The sequence below is a fragment of the Gavia stellata genome, chromosome 2, assembly GCF_030936135.1.
Source record: "Gavia stellata isolate bGavSte3 chromosome 2, bGavSte3.hap2, whole genome shotgun sequence".
Classification (NCBI taxonomy): domain Eukaryota; kingdom Metazoa; phylum Chordata; class Aves; order Gaviiformes; family Gaviidae; genus Gavia; species Gavia stellata.
The window spans coordinates 52,389,826-52,410,580 of NC_082595.1; the positions used below are offsets into that span (position 1 = coordinate 52,389,826).

At 37.8% G+C, this 20,755-nt stretch overlaps 1 protein-coding gene across 1 annotated transcript in view; it reads right to left on the reverse strand.

Annotated features, from left to right (window-relative positions):
• LAMA2 (laminin subunit alpha 2) overlaps positions 1-20,755 on the reverse strand; it is a 287,602-nt gene that overhangs the window by 212,279 nt on the left and 54,568 nt on the right. Inside the window, exons 5-10 of the mRNA XM_059831458.1 lie at positions 19,266-19,445; positions 16,969-17,058; positions 14,590-14,707; positions 12,726-12,904; positions 11,264-11,363; positions 2,609-2,769 (exon numbers count right to left, since the gene is read on the reverse strand). Coding sequence (XP_059687441.1) covers positions 2,609-2,769; positions 11,264-11,363; positions 12,726-12,904; positions 14,590-14,707; positions 16,969-17,058; positions 19,266-19,445 — 828 coding nt within the window. The remainder of the gene's footprint in view (positions 1-2,608; positions 2,770-11,263; positions 11,364-12,725; positions 12,905-14,589; positions 14,708-16,968; positions 17,059-19,265; positions 19,446-20,755) is intronic.

Here is a 20,755-nt window from a genome sequence, read left to right on the forward strand (position 1 = left end):
CAGGGATTAAGAGAAAATAGGGACAATGAGGAGGAAGGGGTAAGGACAGGTAAAGAAGGAGATAAAATGAAAATGTAAATAGGTTTTCACCAATAATTATACAGTAACAACATGTGTAGCAAAATATCTTTGCTCTGTCTCTGTTGCTGTGATGTATCTATGCTCCCCTTCAACAACATCATATGGACTCTGTTCAACAAACCAAAAATCTCTTTAACACAACTCAGGGCTATCGGTCAATTGCTTTTAACTTCAACATCTCATTAATTTAAAGAATGGTATTTTTACATTTTCACCAGTGATCTCAGGATTAATCAATGCATATTATTGCCATAGGTATGCTGAAATCATCCACTTACTCATGCTTCATATGAAAAATAATGTGGGGAACAACTGGGAACTCACAGGCACCCAAATGCTTTCATGCACCATCCTACTAACTAGAATTACGAACGCTGGTCCCAAAAGTTTCAGACCTTGCTGATGTGCTTAGTGTGTGCAGAGTGGGGAGAGTAAAATAGAGAGAGAGCTGCAAAGCAGAAGTATGTGTTTAAATGAAAAGTTGTCCTACTCTACAGTCATAAGCATGTCATCAGTGGGTAAAACCTGTATAACTCTATTGAGTAGGCAGCAAATTCAGTGGATAATAGATATATAAAACTCAAAATTGGAAAGGAGATCTAACTTATCCTTCAGCCAACGAAGCAATGTTTTACAGCCTCATTTATTTCTGAATACTGGGTTCAGTCCAGTTTTAACTTATGCAAAAATGAGACTTTGACCATATACCTTCAGAAAGCTCTCTGAGATAATCAGTGATAAAATGGGCATTTATACTTGTCCCTCACCTTTCTGTACTTCAGTTTACTCTGGCTAATGTGGTAAAGATAACAAGCTAATGCCCACTTTGTTGCATTTTGCTGCTTACAGTTAGAACTGTTTTTCAGCAGTCAATTTCCTTTACAAGAAAACTATCTTTAATAAGTTTAGAGCTCATCATATGTAATTGAAAGTTGTGATTAAAAGAAGGGAAGCATTTTTCCTAACAACTGCTATCAACTTGTCCAGACATCCCAATTTATTCTTCATATGGAGCATAACTAATCTGATGATTTCAGTGTCCCTTTGACCATAACCTGCTTTGATCTGAATTTGAAGATTGCTAGTGAAAATAAACATGTATCTGTACCTCAGCTACCTGCAAAGGGTATAATTTTTCTCCCACAAGCACTTAAAAAGGGATTAGAGGAGCAGAAAGGAAACAAAGGATGAACAGCGAGGAAGAAGTATATATAGTGTGGACCCTCTGGGATAGCAACAATTATCTCTACTCCGTATTTGTTCATTTTGGTCTGATTGTACTAACAGGTCAGTTTGCCATTACACAAATAATGTCATAATAATAAGAATCATTCAGCAGTGGTTATCTTGTATTTGGCATATGACACCTTCATCACAGCTCCCTTTCAAGTCAGAATATAGCAAAAGCACCCCTTTTCTGATCTTCTAGATTTGATAGCTAAGAAATTAGAACTGTAATATGGATAGATTTTATTTCTGACAGAGACCATGTGACTGTTACATAAAGTGAGAATCAGGGTAATTCTCTGAGTAGATTTCAGTGCTATTCAGCTGTCACACCAGACCTTTATGTGTGTATGCAGCATGAGATGATAGACTGAAGTATTTTTGTACATTCTTGTACTTAAGGACGTAATGTAAGTATTTTTAAATCCACATTTGTGACTAATTCAATTAATTAAATGCTGGAAGGAAACTCCCACAAGTACGACACAGAAAAATTAACCCACAATACAGTAAATTGTCCTTTGGGCCTATTCATGGTCACTTAATCAACTGTGACTTACAGAACACCACCGTTTCTAAAGCATTTCTGGTAACTAGGTATTTTATAAGAAGTGCATGTGTTTTCAGAAGTTTTTTATTTCACTATAATATCAATATATAATTTGCTGGAGGTACATGAAGGCACACAGAGAAAATAATTCTTACATTTTCTTCCTAGAAATTAAGAAATACATCCTACAGAAAGGATGGATTATTTTTTTTTTTTACTATGTTGGAGATTTCTAAACAACCATCCCAAGGCAGGAAAGAATGCTCTCAGTTTGGAACTTAGCAAGAAAGATTATATCCCTAATGACAACTCCTAAAAGGCAACATTTTTGTTTGTCTTAATACATCATCAGTTCACTTCATTTTCTCTTTTGAAGTCATATTACAGGTAGTTTTAGAGCCCACAATACTTTAAACATATAGTTTCTGAGTAGACCAGGATGTGAGTTTGAAACAAATGATTCACAGGCTTCTTAAGTATCCCTTCATTACAGATTTCTAAGGACTTGTATGACTGGCAGCAGGCTCCTAGGTACCTATGTTAATTACAGTGAGTACTGAGATGACACAAGACAATCTAAGACTTTACAGGACCAAGAACAAGTGTTCTATGAGAAGTGACTAATATACATAGATACTAACACAGCTAGGAAGGACAGTGGAACACTATTGTATGATAGAAAACCATTAATTGCAATCTTTCAATATCATTAGTATCTTCCTATGGCTCAGAAGAATTTGGCATCCATACCTTGCAGATGCAGGGACCTACACAAGGGTCAACATTCACACTTCCTTTCAGTGAGCAGTTGCAGGGCAGGCACTCAGGATATCCTATATAACCCAAGGCACATCTATTGCAGCTCTCTCCTGCATAGCCAGTCTTGCAGTGGCAGAAACCAGGTAACATATCTATGGGAAAAGGGAGAAAACATGAGACATTTGATTTATCATTATTATTATCATTATCAGATATGTGTGTTAGAGCGCTGAAAGCAAGAACTTCAGTAGGTGTAACATAAGGGCATTTACTGTGGGTCAGACCATATGTCTATTTAACTCAGTATCCTGTCTGAGAGAGGCTAGAATAAAGCATGTAAGAACAGAGCAAGTATATAGTGATTTGAATTCTGAGCTTCCAGAAATCTGTTTATTAGAGATCTTCTAAACCGAAACTTTTCCCTACTTCCTTGCATCTTAACAGTCCCTGAAAAACTTCGCTTCCATTAATTCACCTAATTGTCTTTAACATGCTTTTACTTTCAGAATCCATAAAGCTCCCTAGCAGTAAGTTGACATTTAGCCACGTGTAGTGTGAAGGAACACACTGATGTGAGTTAAACCTGTATTTATTGCCCTCTAATTCTCATATCATGGAAGACAGCAAGTAACCATTCCCTATTCACTTTCTCCATGTCATCTGTGATTTCAATATACCTCTATCATGTCCCACATGACATTTTTATTTCATACGCCAACAACTCCTAAGCCTATTTAATATCTCTTTACACAGAAACTGCTTTGTATGGCTGAAAATCTCTATTGCCCTTCTCTGCACCGTTTCCAGTTGTAATAAACTATTTAAGGGGAAGGGAGTGCATAGTGTGGACCTATAAATGGTTTGATGATTGTTTCAATTTTGTTTTTTAAACCAGTAATATTTTAAATGTCAGTAATACTTCCTAAGGCTCTGTTGACCTTTTTGACTACTGCTCAGCCACCATTCAGGGCACAGCCCAAGGTAATTCTAAGAGCTGTTTCAGAAATCACTGTAATCAATGTACAAGTAGAACTGCTTTTCTCTGTGTTCTACTTTTCCTTTAACTGCTACAGAAATTCATCAGTTGTTTTACTACCCAGCCACTGACTGTCTTGAGATCTTTATGAACATTTTGCAGTTCTTTCATTTATCTATGCTGAAAGATTTTGTACTTGCTAACTTTGTCATCTTCCTACTCATCCCTTTTCCAGGTTAAATATTTTCAACAGTTCATATTGATCATCACTGTGAAAACGGTCCATTTATCCTTTTAACCAAGTACTAATCCATGAAAGAACCTTTCCTCCTGATTCTATTACACTTTCTTTCATGGTCTTTGGTGAAGGATCTTGTCAAAACTTTTTGAAAATCAAAATACAATATTAATCAAATGATCCTTTGTTCACAAACATATTCATAAGGCACACACACTGTCCTCTACAATAAAACTGATCTTGAGTTTTGCCCATTTTTGCCACAGTTCAGAAATGGTATAAATCATTTATTGTAGTTCTACTAATTTGCTTGGTACAGAAATCAGACCTTCTGATTTTAGTTTCCTGGAACCCTCTGCCTTTCTTTTACAAATTGGATAAACAGTTTCTATTTATGTAATACTAATGTAAGTTTTAAAAAGTATTATAACTTATATTTAAATGCTTCAAGCAACTCCATTTTTAACTACATCCAGAAGCCGTGGATAAATACGATATTATGCCTGATGAATTTTTATTCTTCATTTATCAGCTTGCTCTAAACCTGAGACTTCTGTTTGAGACAGTTCTTCTGACTTGTCCCCATGAACAAAGACTCCCAAGTGGGAAATTCCCTGCGCTCTTCTATTCACTGATACAAAGAATTAATCTAACTTTTCTGCTATGTCATTTTCTTTCTTGAGATCTCCAGTTATAACTTGATTACACCTTAATCATATTTAGATCCTACTGAATTTGAATCTCGAGCAGTCTTTTTGATTCTGATTGATCTGAAGAAGTACTTCTCAGCAATATTTAAGCAGTTAGCAAATTATTCCTTAAAATATGTGTATGTGTTATTAAGAGTATGACTTTCCAGAATCTGTCACAATTTATGTCCTTTTCTATTATCCTCAACTGGATATAACTTCTGCTTTTTCAGGGAGCTTCTTTTTTATTGTTTAAATAGATTTTTTTTTTCCAGCTTAGTTGCATTGCTTGAATAATTTTGAACTAGAGGAATGCATCTTCTCTGAATGTCTAATAGGCAGTCTATAAACCCTATGCTTGCAATTAGCAATCTTGCATTGTTCATTCCGATTTTCTTTTAAAAAGTTTCCTTGTTTTGATTAAGTTGATTTTTAGAGAGACCTTCTCATTCCTACAGAATGTTGAATTTGACTGCCCTTCAAGAGGAGAGTTTTAAACCAGTTCTTCATGCATAAATCCAGAGGTGCTTTTCTTTCTATGTTTTCTCTAACTAGCTGTTTGAAGAAGCAGTCACCTACAGGAGTTTTAAATTATATTATCTGTTAATCTATACAGAGATGTATTTGAATCTGTCTTCTCTAACCTTGCAGCCTCTTTGATCTCCTGTAGCACATCACATTGACTGTCACCTTCTTGATTTGTCCTAATTATATACAGAATTTCAGCGCATTAAATTTCTGTGTTACTTACTATCACGAAACTGTGTGCTCTGTGGGTTCTGATGCCTGTGGTCCAGCTGATTCTCAAATTTCTCAGTTACCCTCCTCTCAACTAGCCACTGCCGAGGCCCCACAGCACAGCAGGTCTCAGGCTCTTTAGTAATCTGGGTCAATGCATCCTAGCCAGACAATCTTGTCTTATGAGAGAAACTTCTGTTCCTTCCAGATGAAAATACCGTGCTGTACACCAGGGTTCAGCAGTAAAAGACACAGGGAAGTCTAACTCTTTAGAAGTGAACCAGTCTTATTTGAAGGTTTCAAGAACTCATTCTCAGGTTCATGAGTTAAGTCTCAGCAAACTCAAATTCAATTAAATGTCTCAGTATGGAACAACTCCCAAATACTCATTTAAATCTATAGTCTCTCCTCCACTGCCCAGTCAGTCAATTTTTTTAGTTCCCCATCAAGAACTGTCCCTTCTTCTGCTCTTTCCTTTCTCTGCAGTTAAGGAAGAGAGACCGGGATTGGAAACTCCATTGTCACCAGCCCAGCAATCCTCTTTCTTATGCAGTATACACAGTAGTGGATAACCTTCAGCCTACCATCTATCAAGAGACCTCACTCTTCACAACAGAGAAAGGCATAGAGACTACTAACTGTCATATATTCTTCCAGCTCTTACACTTGTTGATACAGTTAGTCTGTATTTTATTTGGCTTAATGCAGCCTTTCATTTACAGCACTTGCAAGATCTAGGCTCTCATTGTATTGCACAGTATGTAAACTCCTGTCAGTGTCCCACTGGTTATCTTTGACCAGGTTTCTGTAGTGCGTATGTAGTGCATATTATGTCAACAGCCTAATTACATTTCACAGAATCACAGAAACACAGAATCACTAAGGTTGGAAAAGACCTGTAAGATCATCAAGTCCAACCATCAACCCAACACCACCATGCCCACTAAACCATGTCCCACAAAGCCATGTCCACATGTTCCTTGAACACCTCCAGTGATGGTGACTCCACCACTTCCCTGGGCAGCCTCTTCCAGTGTTTCATCACTCTCTCAGTAAAGAAATTTTTCCTAATATCCAGCCTAAACCTCCCCTGGCGCAACTTTCATGTCAGTCTTTTGCTGTTGTAATGAACTAACATTTCAGCAGAAGCACATCTTTTGCTTTTGGTCAATTTACTTCATAGGCCTTGTTTGAATGGGGCTTTATTTGTTGAAGCTGTTATTTCCTGTTTTCTACCTGATTATTACCAGTTTCTGTCCTATCTTTGAGTGTACAGAGGCTTTGAAAGTTCATCCTAGAGGATGAGTCATCTTGAAATACAAGTTTTATCAGTCAGTTTTCTCCCAGCCTACCGGTCTTTCATAATTGCACAAAAATAAATGCATGCAAAAGCACGCACCAGACCCTTGAAAAAACCTGCAATCCCAGGACTGGCCTCTGCCTTTTTCACTCCTGTTCAACAGTGTATAAATTCCAAAAATGATCTCATGGAAGTCAGTGGGACTACTTGCTGAGCAAAGTACTATGAACCCTGAATAAAGATCAAGATGTCTGGACCTTATTTATCCTAAAATGACTGAGAAAGTTTTTCAGCAAAAATAAACATCTGCATTGGGACTATACTGTACATAGAGGCAATAGGGAAAAAACTTCACTGCATGATAGCATGCAGTGAAGACTGAGTCACAAAACTCTGCCAGTTTCTAAACCTCACAGCTCTTGCAGGTGCTTAAAAGCCAAGTAAAATGGCTATTTGTTAAAATCTAGCCACTACAGCTTGAAACAAAAGTACTGATTCACTGAGAAAGCCTAATTACTGGAGTACAGAGTAGTTCCAAATGTATAGGTTCCACCTTCGCTTCTGTATGGACAATTGCAAGTGATCGCAATATCAGCAATGGTCAAGTTTACTTATTATTAGGATGGATTGGACACAGGAGGACAAGTTCAGTTTTAAAATTATTGCCTTTCAGTTACAAAACCTAGAGACATTTTCATCACTTTATTTTATCAATACCACAGTGTGCAAAAATACTGTGATTTATTACAAGTTTCTGGCTCTATCTTTTCTATATTGCTCATGAACATATCGTAAAACGTTGCTATGAAAGACTATTTGAAAAACATTCTTGAAGATTCAAAAGCAAAAATACACTATACAAGCTATAATAATAATAATATTTCGTTTCAGAATGCTGAGTGAAACATGTGAGGATAAAGTTACACTAGGCTGATCAAAATGGAAATTACACATACTTTATACACAAAAATACTTCTTTTTTTCCTGAAACAATGCCTGGTCATTTATGAAGCGACTCCTTCATGCCCTTCTCTTAGCTACTGAAACCTGATGATGACTACAGGATGCAGTCATTTAAATCCTCTTGTTGCATTTCATTGATGTAGCTGTTATTATGGTACTTGCTACAATTTTCCATTTTAGTTGTTGCTTACCTACAGTTTTCAAGCACACAGAGAATGTACAGCCTCCAGCTTTATTTTCCTTGAGAACTGTTCACAATGACTTTATATCTCCAGTGATTTTCCTTATTTCCATTTTAGTTTAATGGTTTTAATCTTCCTGACTCATTTGTGTACCACACATTTAAGAAGCATATTCCCATCTTACACCAAGCAAACACTTTATCCTTAAACAACCAGCCAGCAAACTCTGAGATGTATTTCAACCTACTCAGTGTGTATTCATTCTGTTTCACAGGTGAATAGATAGATTCCTTCAGACAGATCGAGCTTTCCAGCCTTTCCTTTATGAAGGCTCCCCAGTGCTTCAAACCCAACTGCTGCCCAGGGTGAGCAGTGTACAGTAAAAAGAATTTTATCAGGGTATTGAATATAAATTTGAGAAGAAAAAAAAAGGTAAAAAGTTATCTGCTTTCAGGATAGTTTTACGCTAAAAATTATAGCCAGACCTGCTCTTGATTCTAACACAACCTCTTCCCTTACCACAAAAATCTTTCCTTAAAAGAAATATTAAAAAGGCTTTTTCTTTCAACTAACATTATTGTGTCTTTTTCTGTTGAATACAACGTTACAGTCACAAATCTGGCCCGCCAGTCCAAACACTATAATCAAACATAATGTGCAAGAAATAAACAGTTTTCCTAATGTGCTGGAACCTTATTTAATACAACAAGAAGTAAAGAAAAGTAAATAAATAGAAAGAACAAGGAGCAAAGAACAGCACCATTGTAGGGAGAATGGCTATAAAGCTGAGCTATGTGTAGAGCTGACTTATTTTTGTTCTTGTGGTCTTAATATAGGTAAATAAAATAAGATAAATATCAGAATTGTCCTCTGGCCACTGTCTAGACAGTACAAACTGTCCACTTCTCAGTGGACTCCCAGGACTGGGCAGGACACAGACAACTGGTTTCAGGAACAAATGCATGGACTACTTTCAGGAGGGAATTCTGTATATGATGTCTGTTACCTAAATAACAATTGTTGCACTTGTCATATATGAGAAGAAGAAGTTTAAAAACACAGAATAACCTCTACAGTAAATAAGTTGGAAAGAGGAGACATCAATGGGTTTAAAAAGCAATAAAGGAAAAAGTTACCTTATGCATTACAAACAGCAGAGTCAAATGAGATTAAGAATATTCTAACGTGCTGAAAAGCAACAGGCCTCTAACCAATTGCAGCTGAATGAGTTAAGTTTCAGGAAGATCAGGAGAAGCTGGTTACAGTCAAGACAGAAAATGATGAGAGTTTTAGTTTTGTGAAAACAAAAGAACTCTCTGGTTCTCGGGACTGGAGGAACTACTGAGATACGAATCTTGTTTGAATGCCTGGGGCTACATCAGCAGGACTGGCCTCTTGCCAATAAAAGTGAAAGGAGGCGAAACAGAGAGAGATAATCCAATTTTGGATATGTTATCTTCAAGATGGCGGCATGACACATTTCTTGATTTATTAGAAAGACACAGTTAACAACCTTTAGATTAGATGGATGGAGACAATAGAGAAAAAGCCAGAAAGGAAAGGAGAGGTCCAAACAGGAGCTTTACTCTCTTCCTAGAGAGCTCCAGAAAAGAGGCAAAAGAAGAATTTACCAGAAAGAAGATCAGAGGATTAAAAGTGCACAAGGAGGTACAGGAAGCAAGGTGTTAAAGCACAGTACCACCCAGCCAGATTCAGAAAACGTAAGCAGATTCAGAAAGCAGCTGTGAGATGGTTTAGATTTGTTGAATGCTCAGAGGCAAGAATGAGACATTATGAGAGCTCCTAATGACGCTGTTACTGATAACCAAACAAGATGGAAAAATGTCTTTATCTTTTTGCTTCCCTCTCTCCATGAGGGAAGAGCTGACAGGCTATTAACCGCCTTCCAGCTGCCAGGCCCCTGGAGAACGACCCGCACCAGCGGCCAGCACAGAAGGTGTGAAAAGAAAGACTGCAGCAGCAACAGATAGGAACCGAGAGACCAAGCAGCTGCTCAACACGCAAGTGGGACATTGCGTTTCTTTGAATTAATCATTCTTCCATCTCAAAATACAAGTCTCAGTATTTTACAAAAGCACCGAATGTCAGTAGCGGGAAATGTTTGAACAAAAGTTGTCCTGTTTAACAGTACGAGAGGTTTCTTTGTTGTATTAAGGCTGTCATCTGTAACCTGTACACTCTCACCCACAGGTTTGGTAGAGGCGTCGCCCAGTCTTGCTGTGTTTTTTCCAGCTTTGGGATTCATCCTCTCTTCTGCTTCTACTGCCTGTCTTACCAATCCCCGTGATACACTGTATCGCGTGTTCCCGCCCAGGCATTGGCAGCAGGGCCGGGGGGGGGGAGGGTGTCTGCAGGGCGGCCTGGTGAGGAGAGGCCGGGCCTGCCCCGGGCTGGTTCCAGCCGGCTCCAACCGACCCACTGCAGGGCACAGCTGAGCCCCTCAGCCAGACGGGTCAGAGAAGATCAGAGGAGAAGGAGGGGGAGGAGGTGCTCCAGGCGCCGGAGCAGAGATTCCCCTGCAGCCCCTGGAGGAGACCATGGTGGAGCAGATATCCACACTGCACACCATGGAAGACCCCATGAAGGAACAGGTGGATAGTTCCTGAAAGAACACCCATGGTGGAGCAGATTTTTTTCCTAAAGGATGGCAGCCTGTGGGAAGGACCCACGCTGGAGCTGGGGGAAAGTGTGAGGAGAAAGGAGCGTCAGAGAGGAACCGTTATGATCACAACCCCCATTCCTCATTCCCCTGCGCCACTTGTGGTAGAGGGGGAGGAGGTAGAGGAGTTGGGAATTTTTCCTAATATCCAGCCTGAACCTCCCCTGGTGCAACTTGAGGCCATTTCCTCTTGTCCTGTCACTTGGGAGACGAGACCAACACCCACGTCTCTGCAACACCCTTTCAGGTAATTGTAGAGAGCGATGAGGTCTCCCTTCAGCCTCCTCTTCCTCAGACTGAACAACCCCAGCTCCCTCAGCCGCTCCTCGTAAGACTTGTGCTCCTAATAAAATATGGCAATCCATTGTTTCCAAAGCACAAGGAAGCATTTTATTCTCTATTTGAAGATAGCTTTTACGGGGCTATGGTAAACTGCTTGCAATTCGACATTAACAATATAGATGGCACATAAATATGACACCTTTGAAACAGATTTTTTTCTAGGTTTCAAATGGAAATATGCTTAGAGAGGAAAAGAGGTTAAAACATTATGGTTGTACTAGTTTTAATCTCTGCTGTAAAAGAAGAAAGCTCTTTAAAGCCAAAATTCTCCAATATATTCCATGGGGAATACTCTTCCAAATGAATCCAAGTTTGCAAGCCATGAATCTGAAAGAAGCCTCAGCAAAATTGGGAACATAATATCTAAGTTTCCAGGAAAAGTATCATAAGAATGAAGGTGGATTATTGTTCTCATGAGTAAACTTCAAAAAAAAATAGCATTTCTTTTTTTTTTTAGGAATATCGTAAATGTGATTCAGCTTTTCTTTGACCATTGCTGAACTTAAGCTTTAACATCACTATCTTTTAGGGATCTTACCTCCTTCTGCATGTTTCTCATCTTTGACACAGGTATCATGTAAAGACCCATTTTGATCACAGGAACACGGCTGGCATGGATCTGGGCTATCTGGCAATACCTATAAAACCAAAAAGATTACAAAACAAAAGCATATCTTTAATATTTGGAAACTTTTATTTACTTCTTAAACAAAAAGAAGGAGAGAAAGACTTCTGTGTAGGTAGCTTGCACTTTTAATAAAAATGAGATGGTTGCCAAACTTAGCCCATGCAGTCTAGGCATTAAAGTTACATTTTGGATTTTTATTTAGAAACATTTAAGTGATTTAGATACAAATATGTTTTCAACTAAAAAGCAGGTGTAGAGATATAACAGACCCTTGTATCATTAAAATCAATAAAAGTAATGAAGTAGATTTTAAGCATTCACTACCTAATGTAATATTGACAAATAGTTCAGTTGTTCAGTAACTGAACAAAAAGGGTAAGTGAAGAAAAGTGAACATTAGACAATATAACAATTTCCTTGAAAAGGTTACCTCAACCAAACTTAAAGCTTGGTCTAATATCACACTGGGAATATAAACTAGAAGTTCTGCATGAACTAGGTATATACACATACACTATACACACACACACACACATATAGAATCCCTATTAGCTGGATGATAACCTCATTCAGAGGAAAAAAATCAAGTGTCCTGCTGTTGAAGAGATCAGTACTCCTTTTCTCAAGCTCTAAGGCTAAAACCAGTATATTGGGGAGAACATAATTATTGTCATTTGCTGATGTTTTCTGTGTTTGAGGATTGAAAACCAATCAGACCAAGGGCCATTATTTATCCAACTGAAACTATATAGACAAAATATCAGGAATTTAAACACACACTAATAGTGTAGCTGTCTAAAGTGTAGGCACAGCCCCTATTGGCACTACAACCTAATATAAGATTCATCTTCTGACAGCTTCAACTTAGATGAAAACACAGCCTTATATGATGAAACACAAAAAACAATTCCCACTGCACTGAAAATGAAACGCATTCATGGGATGCTGTAGAATTTCATTGGTTATTAATTCTACATTACACTTAAAAAATAAAAATCACAGACCCCTCTCTCCAATATCAAATATAGCAATATTTCTTTGATCTTTGATAACAAATCTTGAAATTCATTACTGAGGCGTAAGTTCTGTTTACAGGACCACATCCTCCTTAAAATAAACTGAAATACAAGCTGGAGGCCCTGACCTCAAGTGCATGCCTTCATATCAACACAATTCACCTTCATACTTCTGTGAGCGTTAACTTTACAGATTTCCAGCTGTGAAAAGCAACCGCTATACTGTCAGAATTAGAAATTAACCTTCATAAAATGGCAGTCCAAACTGTGTCATCTCTTTTTAATAACTCCCCATGCTGAAGTGATGGTTTGAATGCCGAGCATTACAGTGAAGTGACAACAGAACACGCGTTTACCCCTTTAGGTCTGAAGTAACCGTCGAGGCAGGTCTCGCAGTTTATGCCACTGGTGTGGCCTGTACAATTGACACACACTCCGCCCCCAATGTATTCTCCGTGGACATTCAAACTCTGATTTCTGTCTGCAACATCCTGATCATAGTAACACTCCTCAGTCTTCCCGTAACAGTTGCATGCTAGAAGAGAAGGAACTGTGTTAGCGAACACTTTACTGCTGGAGACGCCACACTGTTACTAAGGTACTAAAAAGCGTCCTTCAACATTTTATCATCGGTGCTGCATACATTGTAAGTGATAGCAGATCCAAGCATTAATTTAATACTTCAGCTGTGAAAAGTGAGGTGGTCCCATTACAAACACAGCTTGGAATTCTGTATATTGTGTTTTTTCCTCAATGTTTTTGTCTGGGGGAGTATGGAAGTTGACAGATACAGCCTAACTATGTTCTTCCTGTTTTGTTTTAGGGTTTTTTTTCTGTTCAAATTGATAGTCCAGAAACCTTTCGGTGGTTGCACACACATATGGCTCATGAAAAAGTCAGCTAATTTAAAATACAAGAGGAATTATAAGGAAAGCAGCAGAATGGTATAAGTAAATTAAAATAATTTCCAAGAAAGCTGAGAGACATCCTAAAAACACTTGATTTGCACATATGCATATAAGTACTGGGTCAGAACAAAGGGATTCCCAATCTTGAAACTTCTTTAGAAGTTCAGATTTGAACTCTTAGGCTTCAGGTCCACATGCAGGAGAGCTAATGTAATAATCTGTTGCTGTGAAAATGAGGTACCTCTCTCCCTCGCTCTCTCTCTCTCCCCCTTCCCCTGTGGTATTAAAACATTCATTTCCACATAAAGAGAAATTCAAAGCTCGTCAACATTGTAAGGAGTCATTCTCCTCACATCTGAACCAGATGCCAGGGAACTGTTTCCACCATGGAAGTACAACAGTTCACTGAGGGTTCAACAAGGCATAAGAAGTGTCTCCTAAAAATTAAACATGAAAATAAATGTACCCTGATTTCATTCCAGAATGCATTCCCAGTACAGAAACAGTCCCTGCTGAAACAAAGACCTCTATGACCAAAGTTTACAGGACACAAATAAGCAATTCCTCCTTTTAGTATGGGGATATCTGTTTCTTTTTATTTATTTTTAACCACTCATGGTAAAACTACAGCTGCAGTCCTACAACTGAATGAACACTTACATATATTGGAGCACTATGTTCAGAAATATAACTGGTATGTGAACTTTGGAAGTAAGATGTTAAAGTTCAATTATAACTATCCTTACTACAGTAAATCTGAAATTTAAATTCCCACACTGTGGGAAGGTGATATTTCAAGGTATGTTTTCATTCCATGTTGGAAAACAAGATACATTGTTTTTTCTATTAAAAAAATCAGAAACTCAAGTTGCATTTTGATCATGTAAAATTTTTTGTTTCAGCAAGGCTGAACATTATAAAAGTGCCATTTACACAAAAATCATGCTTTTAAAGTTTAATATAATGAAAAATCTGTAAAAAAGATTTTTTATTTATCAGGATACAGTCCTGTTATTTTATGAAAACAAAGCCACCATAATTACAAAAAGTAAACAAGTCAAAATGGTTTTTTTATACAGTATTCCACCAATATCTGCAGGTTACAATGAAATATTCTGAGTTCAATAAAATCACAATTCTACATGTAATTTTTCTGTTAACACTTTTAAGCCAGTCTAAATAAGTGAACAAGAACTGATTCATAAACAAATGTGGCTAGAAATAAAATTAATTGCAAAATCATGTAGGACCCAATTTCAGTTTTCACCATCAGTTGCAATAATCCTTCTCTTCTGTACCGCTTTCAACTTACGTTCACACTCATGCTTAACCAGGAAAGTGCCAGCATGCCAAGGCTTTTGATTGAAACCAGGACAACACTGATCACATGTCTCTCCGCATGTGTTGTGCTCACACTGACAGACGGATTTCTAATTTAAAAGAAAAACAAATATTTACACTATGTGATGATTTGAAGAATCTGTCCATGTACATAATATGCATTCCAGTTCAAATTGGGAAAACATTAAGAATGGCTATACTCTGTAATTCCTCTGTTTATTCATTTTTATTCATTTATGTATCCTGCATTCACCAAGTGACAGACAAAAGAGTGTCTTTAACTTCTATAGCTCTGTTTTAAGAAAACAGCCACGATGCAAAGGAAGACAGGTGGCCAGAGAATCTAAGGAGAATCTAAGAATGTAGGAGAATCTAATCCCAACTGGCTGAAGAAAGGAGGATGGGAGAATGAAAGTTCCCCAATACAGCAAATAAGCCAAAGTGCTGGTAGCCCTCAGATACAGCTTCCCATTACAGGAAAACTGATCTGATAGCTAGCTTATACTAGAAGGAGTGAGTCATTCTCCACCCTTCCCTTAGATGTAGCAATCCTGCAGCTGCAGAGTGAAATCAACTCTGTTGGCTGATCCAATAAAAACTGGCTTTTAACGTTAGCATTATTTTTTTACTGGATGACCCAACTCATCACGTAAACTTCTGACTGCATAATTAATTCTATGTAAGGGATAGCAGAAGTTTTTAAACTAATAAGAGATGAGAGCAGCACCAGCCTTTCAGTCACTTTTCAGTTTCTCAGCAGACCACCTTAGTCCCAGCTTAGTCCCAGAATGAAAATATTGCTGTAGGGAACACCCAAACTCTCTGAGCCACAGAAGCAGCTTGGAAAAGATAAAAGAAACTGTAGTTTGGAGGAATGAGGAGCAAAAATTGCCTTCCCAATAGTTATTCAGTGGAGGGGATTCTCTGTGGTCCTTGTGAAGCCACTCAAGTTCAAAGCAGCAAGATAACCTGGAGAAATTCTGTGACTCACAGGACAAAGCATAAATCTTGCAAAACAAGTTTAAGTTAAGGAATGCTTCAGAAAAGCAGGGCAGTAAATTCAAGCAAGTTTATTCTTTGTAAAGCTAGGGGAAAAATTCATTGTGCTAACTACAGCCATGGTGTTTATAAGCCAAAGCCCACCTATTTTGGTATGGCTCAGTCTAAAGAGAGTCCCTGGAGAGCTAAACCAAATACTCCAAATGTCTTATGGCTTGAGTTGTTTCACTTATGCTATTTTTTATACTGGTCAGCCAACAAATACATATTTGTCATCCTGCAAAACAAGACACCACACTTGTCAAAATGCCTTTATCTTACTTATCTAGTAGCCAAACTGTCTGAATTGAAGAATGTATTAATCGCAGTAACAGCACTTATTTTCTGAGGTAGGCCCAATTCTAACAGATGGCACTGAGACAATGCTGCAGTTTAATAACTAAGGCCATCTGAAACAATAGTTCAACACTTGCTATACACATCATCACAGAAAAGGCTTAGAAGGATTAAACCAAAGAGTTTGTAAAATTTTTACAAGGAACCATGGAAACTGCTTAGAACTGTAAATGCATTCTCTGTAAGCTTTCTTGCAGTTTGGTTTTTTTTTTATCAGTTCATACACAATGGCTTAATGTCATACACAATCAAGATTTTCTGTTAAATACTACAAAGCTCCTACTTAAGTGAATAGTATATGAAGAGATCCCACATTGTGGCACATCAGTAATACTAGCAGATTGGAAATTCTTTATTAGTGATAATGTGTGCATAGATTTGGACCAACAGTAACAAATTATATTTCTATATTTCAATTATATTGGTTATGTGTTTATTAATGGTGCAAAAAGAAAGCTACAAGTTGGAAGACATTATAAACAGCTCATGATTTTCTAGACTGCCTTGACTGATCACTCAATTAATATTTCCTGCATAGTAAATGCACCATTCTAGAGCCATCATTTGTTTGCAAGTATCAATTAAATACTTGGCAGTCATTTAGGAAACACCTTGATTAATATCAATACGGAAAAGAAAGACCGACTGTTAGTGCTCATCTCTACAGCTATGTAACGTAACTTGAATTTCTGTTGTTCTTAGGAAACTTTCAATATGGGCTGAATAATCTGAAACCTACTCTTTCATTTCAGAGAAAGCCTGTGCTGACATTGTATGAATGTTTATTACTCTGGTTGCCAGCTCTGTTTCATCCTTGCACTGCTTCTGACTGTTCTTCTAGGTGAAGAACAGACATAAATTCACAGAACTCCAAGGAATATCAAGATTTTTCTCTCATGTTCCACCCTACGAATACGGCACAGTTAAAAAATAAAAAAAAAAGGAAAATACATACATTGGTCACTGGATCCGGTGGACAAGCCTTCGCATGGCCTGAACATATACACATGCCTCCAACAGAGATATCTTTTATAGAATAGTAATACTGTAAGACAAAACAGAAATCTAATTGCTAAGTGGATTGTAAAATGCAGGTGCCAAACTACAGAATTAATTTCTGGTGACAAAACTGTCAGGACCTGTTTTATTTCTTTTTTGATCTGTTACAAATATAGCAGACAGTGTAATCCAAGCTGCGTCTTGATCAACAGATTCAGGCTCAGTGAAAGAAAGGGTATAAATTGGCACAGTTCCATTTGTTTGAAGTCACAAGAGTCTTGTCAACTTATGCACAGCACGCACCAAACACGAGCATAGGAAAAGGCTATGTGCACACTGGATAATGAAAAGTCAATTGCTACAGAATTTATTCCCTTCAGAAAACATGAAAAGGTAAAGGCATGATGATGGGGAGAAGAGAGGCTAGAACAAAAACTAAGAAAGAAACACCTTTGTTCACCTTAGTTGGATCTTACTTGGGCATTCACTGGACTGTGGAAAGAAGCATTGTTTTTCACTATTGGTCTTCTGAGTGACTATGGAATAGTCTTCATTATTGAGATTTAAATAACTTTTGACCTGTTGCTCTGCCATTTGACCATTTCTATTTTTTCTTTGATGGGGATTAATAGCTCTAACCAGAAAGAAGGATGTAAAGATATTTATACTCATGTATTATGACATCTTGTAAAAAATGAATCTCACATTTCATCTTCTCCATTTTAATCTATTTTGGTCCTGTGACATCCTAACAATTGGCTAATCAAAACAAACATACTCTATTTGCAAATTTTGCTGTTTCTGTATTCAATCTCTTTTTCAGATCATTAATAAATATATCAAACAAAATGGGAACTCATATCATTCACAGTTAACCTTCTACCACACAGATGATGTATCATCTGTGGGTACCCTTTGTTTCCTGCTTTGTGAAACAGTGGCTTGTCTAATGTCTTCTATAGGGAAAGCCAGACAAGGATGGCAAATTTTAGTTGCACCTTCAGGTCCTCCTTCCTTTGAGGATCACTTCATGGAGAGATGCCATACAGAAGTTGCTGTTCTTTGTTGGTTTGAGAAATCTGTGGATTGTGCTGCACTAGGTTTTCATGAGTATACAGTGATTTTTAAAGCGTGAATTGGGTTCTTACCTGGCTTCAGTTTTGTGTTTCTGATCACTTAGAATCAGATTATTAAATTTGCGCGCAGTTTCCAGGATTAGTGAGGCTGCAATAACCGCACTCAGCTGGAAGGTTTCTGGGTTTGTAACACAAAACAGAATGGCACATTCCAACCTTTCAGAAATAGCCAGTACTTTACGTAGTTGGAGGAAGAAATGGAAACCAGAAATATGGAACAGAAGAAGCAAATTTTCTTTGCAGTTATCCCCCATTGATAAATGGTATTAATTAAAGCCAAGAATAAATATACTCCCCCTTCATAACAGGACTTACTACAGTGGTACCCTAAAAAAATAAAATAAAAAAAGATGAAAAATAAGATGATCAACAGAAAGAGGAAGTAAGCAGAAAGAAAAAATGTGGAAAGGTATACATCCCCCAAAACAGCTTTTAAGAATGGTTACTAGAAAAATCAGAGGAAAAATAGAATAACGCACAACATTTGAGCAGTAGGAAAACAGGGTGATATGGCATAGGAAGAAAGTACGGACTGTGGAAAGAAGAGATCGGGGCATGCACACACAAGAAACAGTGATGAAGAGAGGGGTATGTTGTTAGTTTGAGGGCTGCATCCCTTCTTTTAAGCTAAAGCACAATGTGAAAATTTTAGTGTTAGCAACAATCATATAATAATGCTGAAAGCGTTGCATTCAGGCAGTACTACTAGTTATAGTACCACTAGTAGAAATTCTACTCAAAGTAAATGTTCAAGGAATGTTAAAGAGAGAGAATAATTGAGCAGCAGAAGAGGCAAGAGAACATTATCTAACAGCAACCACTTGCCAATTACCTGCATCTGAATGTTTACAGCCAAAGGAGCTGTATGCTTATGGTAATAAGCATGTTATGTATGTTAATAACACTATTAAGCAGAAAAGACAAAATTGTTACTTCTGCTATAGAGAAGATAACAAAATACTGTGAAGAGGGAATCCTTTAACACCAGGATTTTGACAGATAACAACAGGTACTCAACATGTCCCAAAATTTCCTATGGCAAACAAAGGCAGGTACAGCATTTACAAGTCTATGAGAACTTCTACACATGCATTTCTACTGTTTTGCCAGAACTTACCCTCCTGGTAACAATGGGATCAATTTCATTTGGATCTTTGTGTGCGAACATCATTAAATCAGCATTTAGCGTCCGTATCCTCTGAAATCTCAGGCGAATAAAGCGAGCAGAGGTGAATTCTAGTAATGCGTGTGAAGGATCATCAGCACTAGGCCGTCCATTAATTAGAGAAGTGTGAATCTGAAGACAGAATTATTAAAGCAATAAGGAATTAGATGACAGGAATGCTGCCATGATTATGCCAACAAATACCACTAAAGGCACTGTGTGAATGCCTTTGTAAAGGTAAAATACCTTCTTTCTTTAGAAAGCGGATTTCCCCACAAAAATATTCCATGTACTCACAGACCCCAGGTATGGAGAGGCTTTACAGTAAAAACATTTTGAGCAAATGAAAGTCATCAGCTACGGAAAGACTGTAGCCCAAGCTACATACACGTACCAAGGCCCTACAATAATGTCCATGCTGCAGGCAACTCATTTCTCCTCCTCTGGTCTGAAATAGGTATTTTCAAGTTATCAAACAACTAAAGGGCTCAAAAATTTTGAGTTAAAGGAATGGATTCTTGGAATGGGACTTAGAATTCAACAGGGATCAGTTTGTACCTCTTAGAGTGGTCATCATCAAAAGACTTTTGAAGTAGTTTTTTTCTATAGCCAGGATAAGGTAACTTGTAAATACTGAGAACTACAACAGCTAGATGAGATAAAGTAAGCATTCATAAGTATCTCCTCTTTCCCACTGTCTCTTTACACAGTACATAATTTCCCTTGAATCTTGTTTTCAGCAAGTTGAAGCAATTTCCTGGGTTGCAGCTGTTTTTACCTGGTCCCTAAGGAGAGTCTTCATAACCTCTGAGAACTCTGTTCAGCATTTGTTTTTCCAAACACGGTACCAATCTCTGCTTACACTGTGGTTTCTGTAAAGATTGCCCCCCTTTCTCTGCCCTATCCTAAACTCTAGAAATCTTTTAGATAAGTGTGCTCTGTGGCTCTTTCATAAAGCGACTCTCTGACCCCAATTGAAGCAGCAAGGACAATGCAACAAAAATAAGCAATCTTCTTCCCCTCCTGTCTTTTTAGCTGATCATGGCATACATTAGCTGTGAATCAACAAAATAAAACAGGTGGACTGCTACAGAATTGTTCTTGGAAAAGGACTACAAGAAGAAGAATGTCAGGTATAGCAAAATATTGTTAATGAGCACCTAGGGGGAGGGAGGAAAGAAGCCATTAATTTTCCTGTATTCTGAAGTGTTAAATTTTAATTGGGGCATTGTTATTACAGCCTGGTACACTGAAAGAATGTTCAGATCCTGAGCCAAGAGCGCAGAACATTAGAACGAGTGAGAGTATTATTTATTCATTGCAATGCATGTGTTGTGCACCTTGCCTCAGTGCTCTGAGTGAGAGCTCAGGCCACAGAGCCATTTTCTGTCATTGAACATGATCATATTACCACTGTTTTAGGCAAACAGCTGCACTCAGAA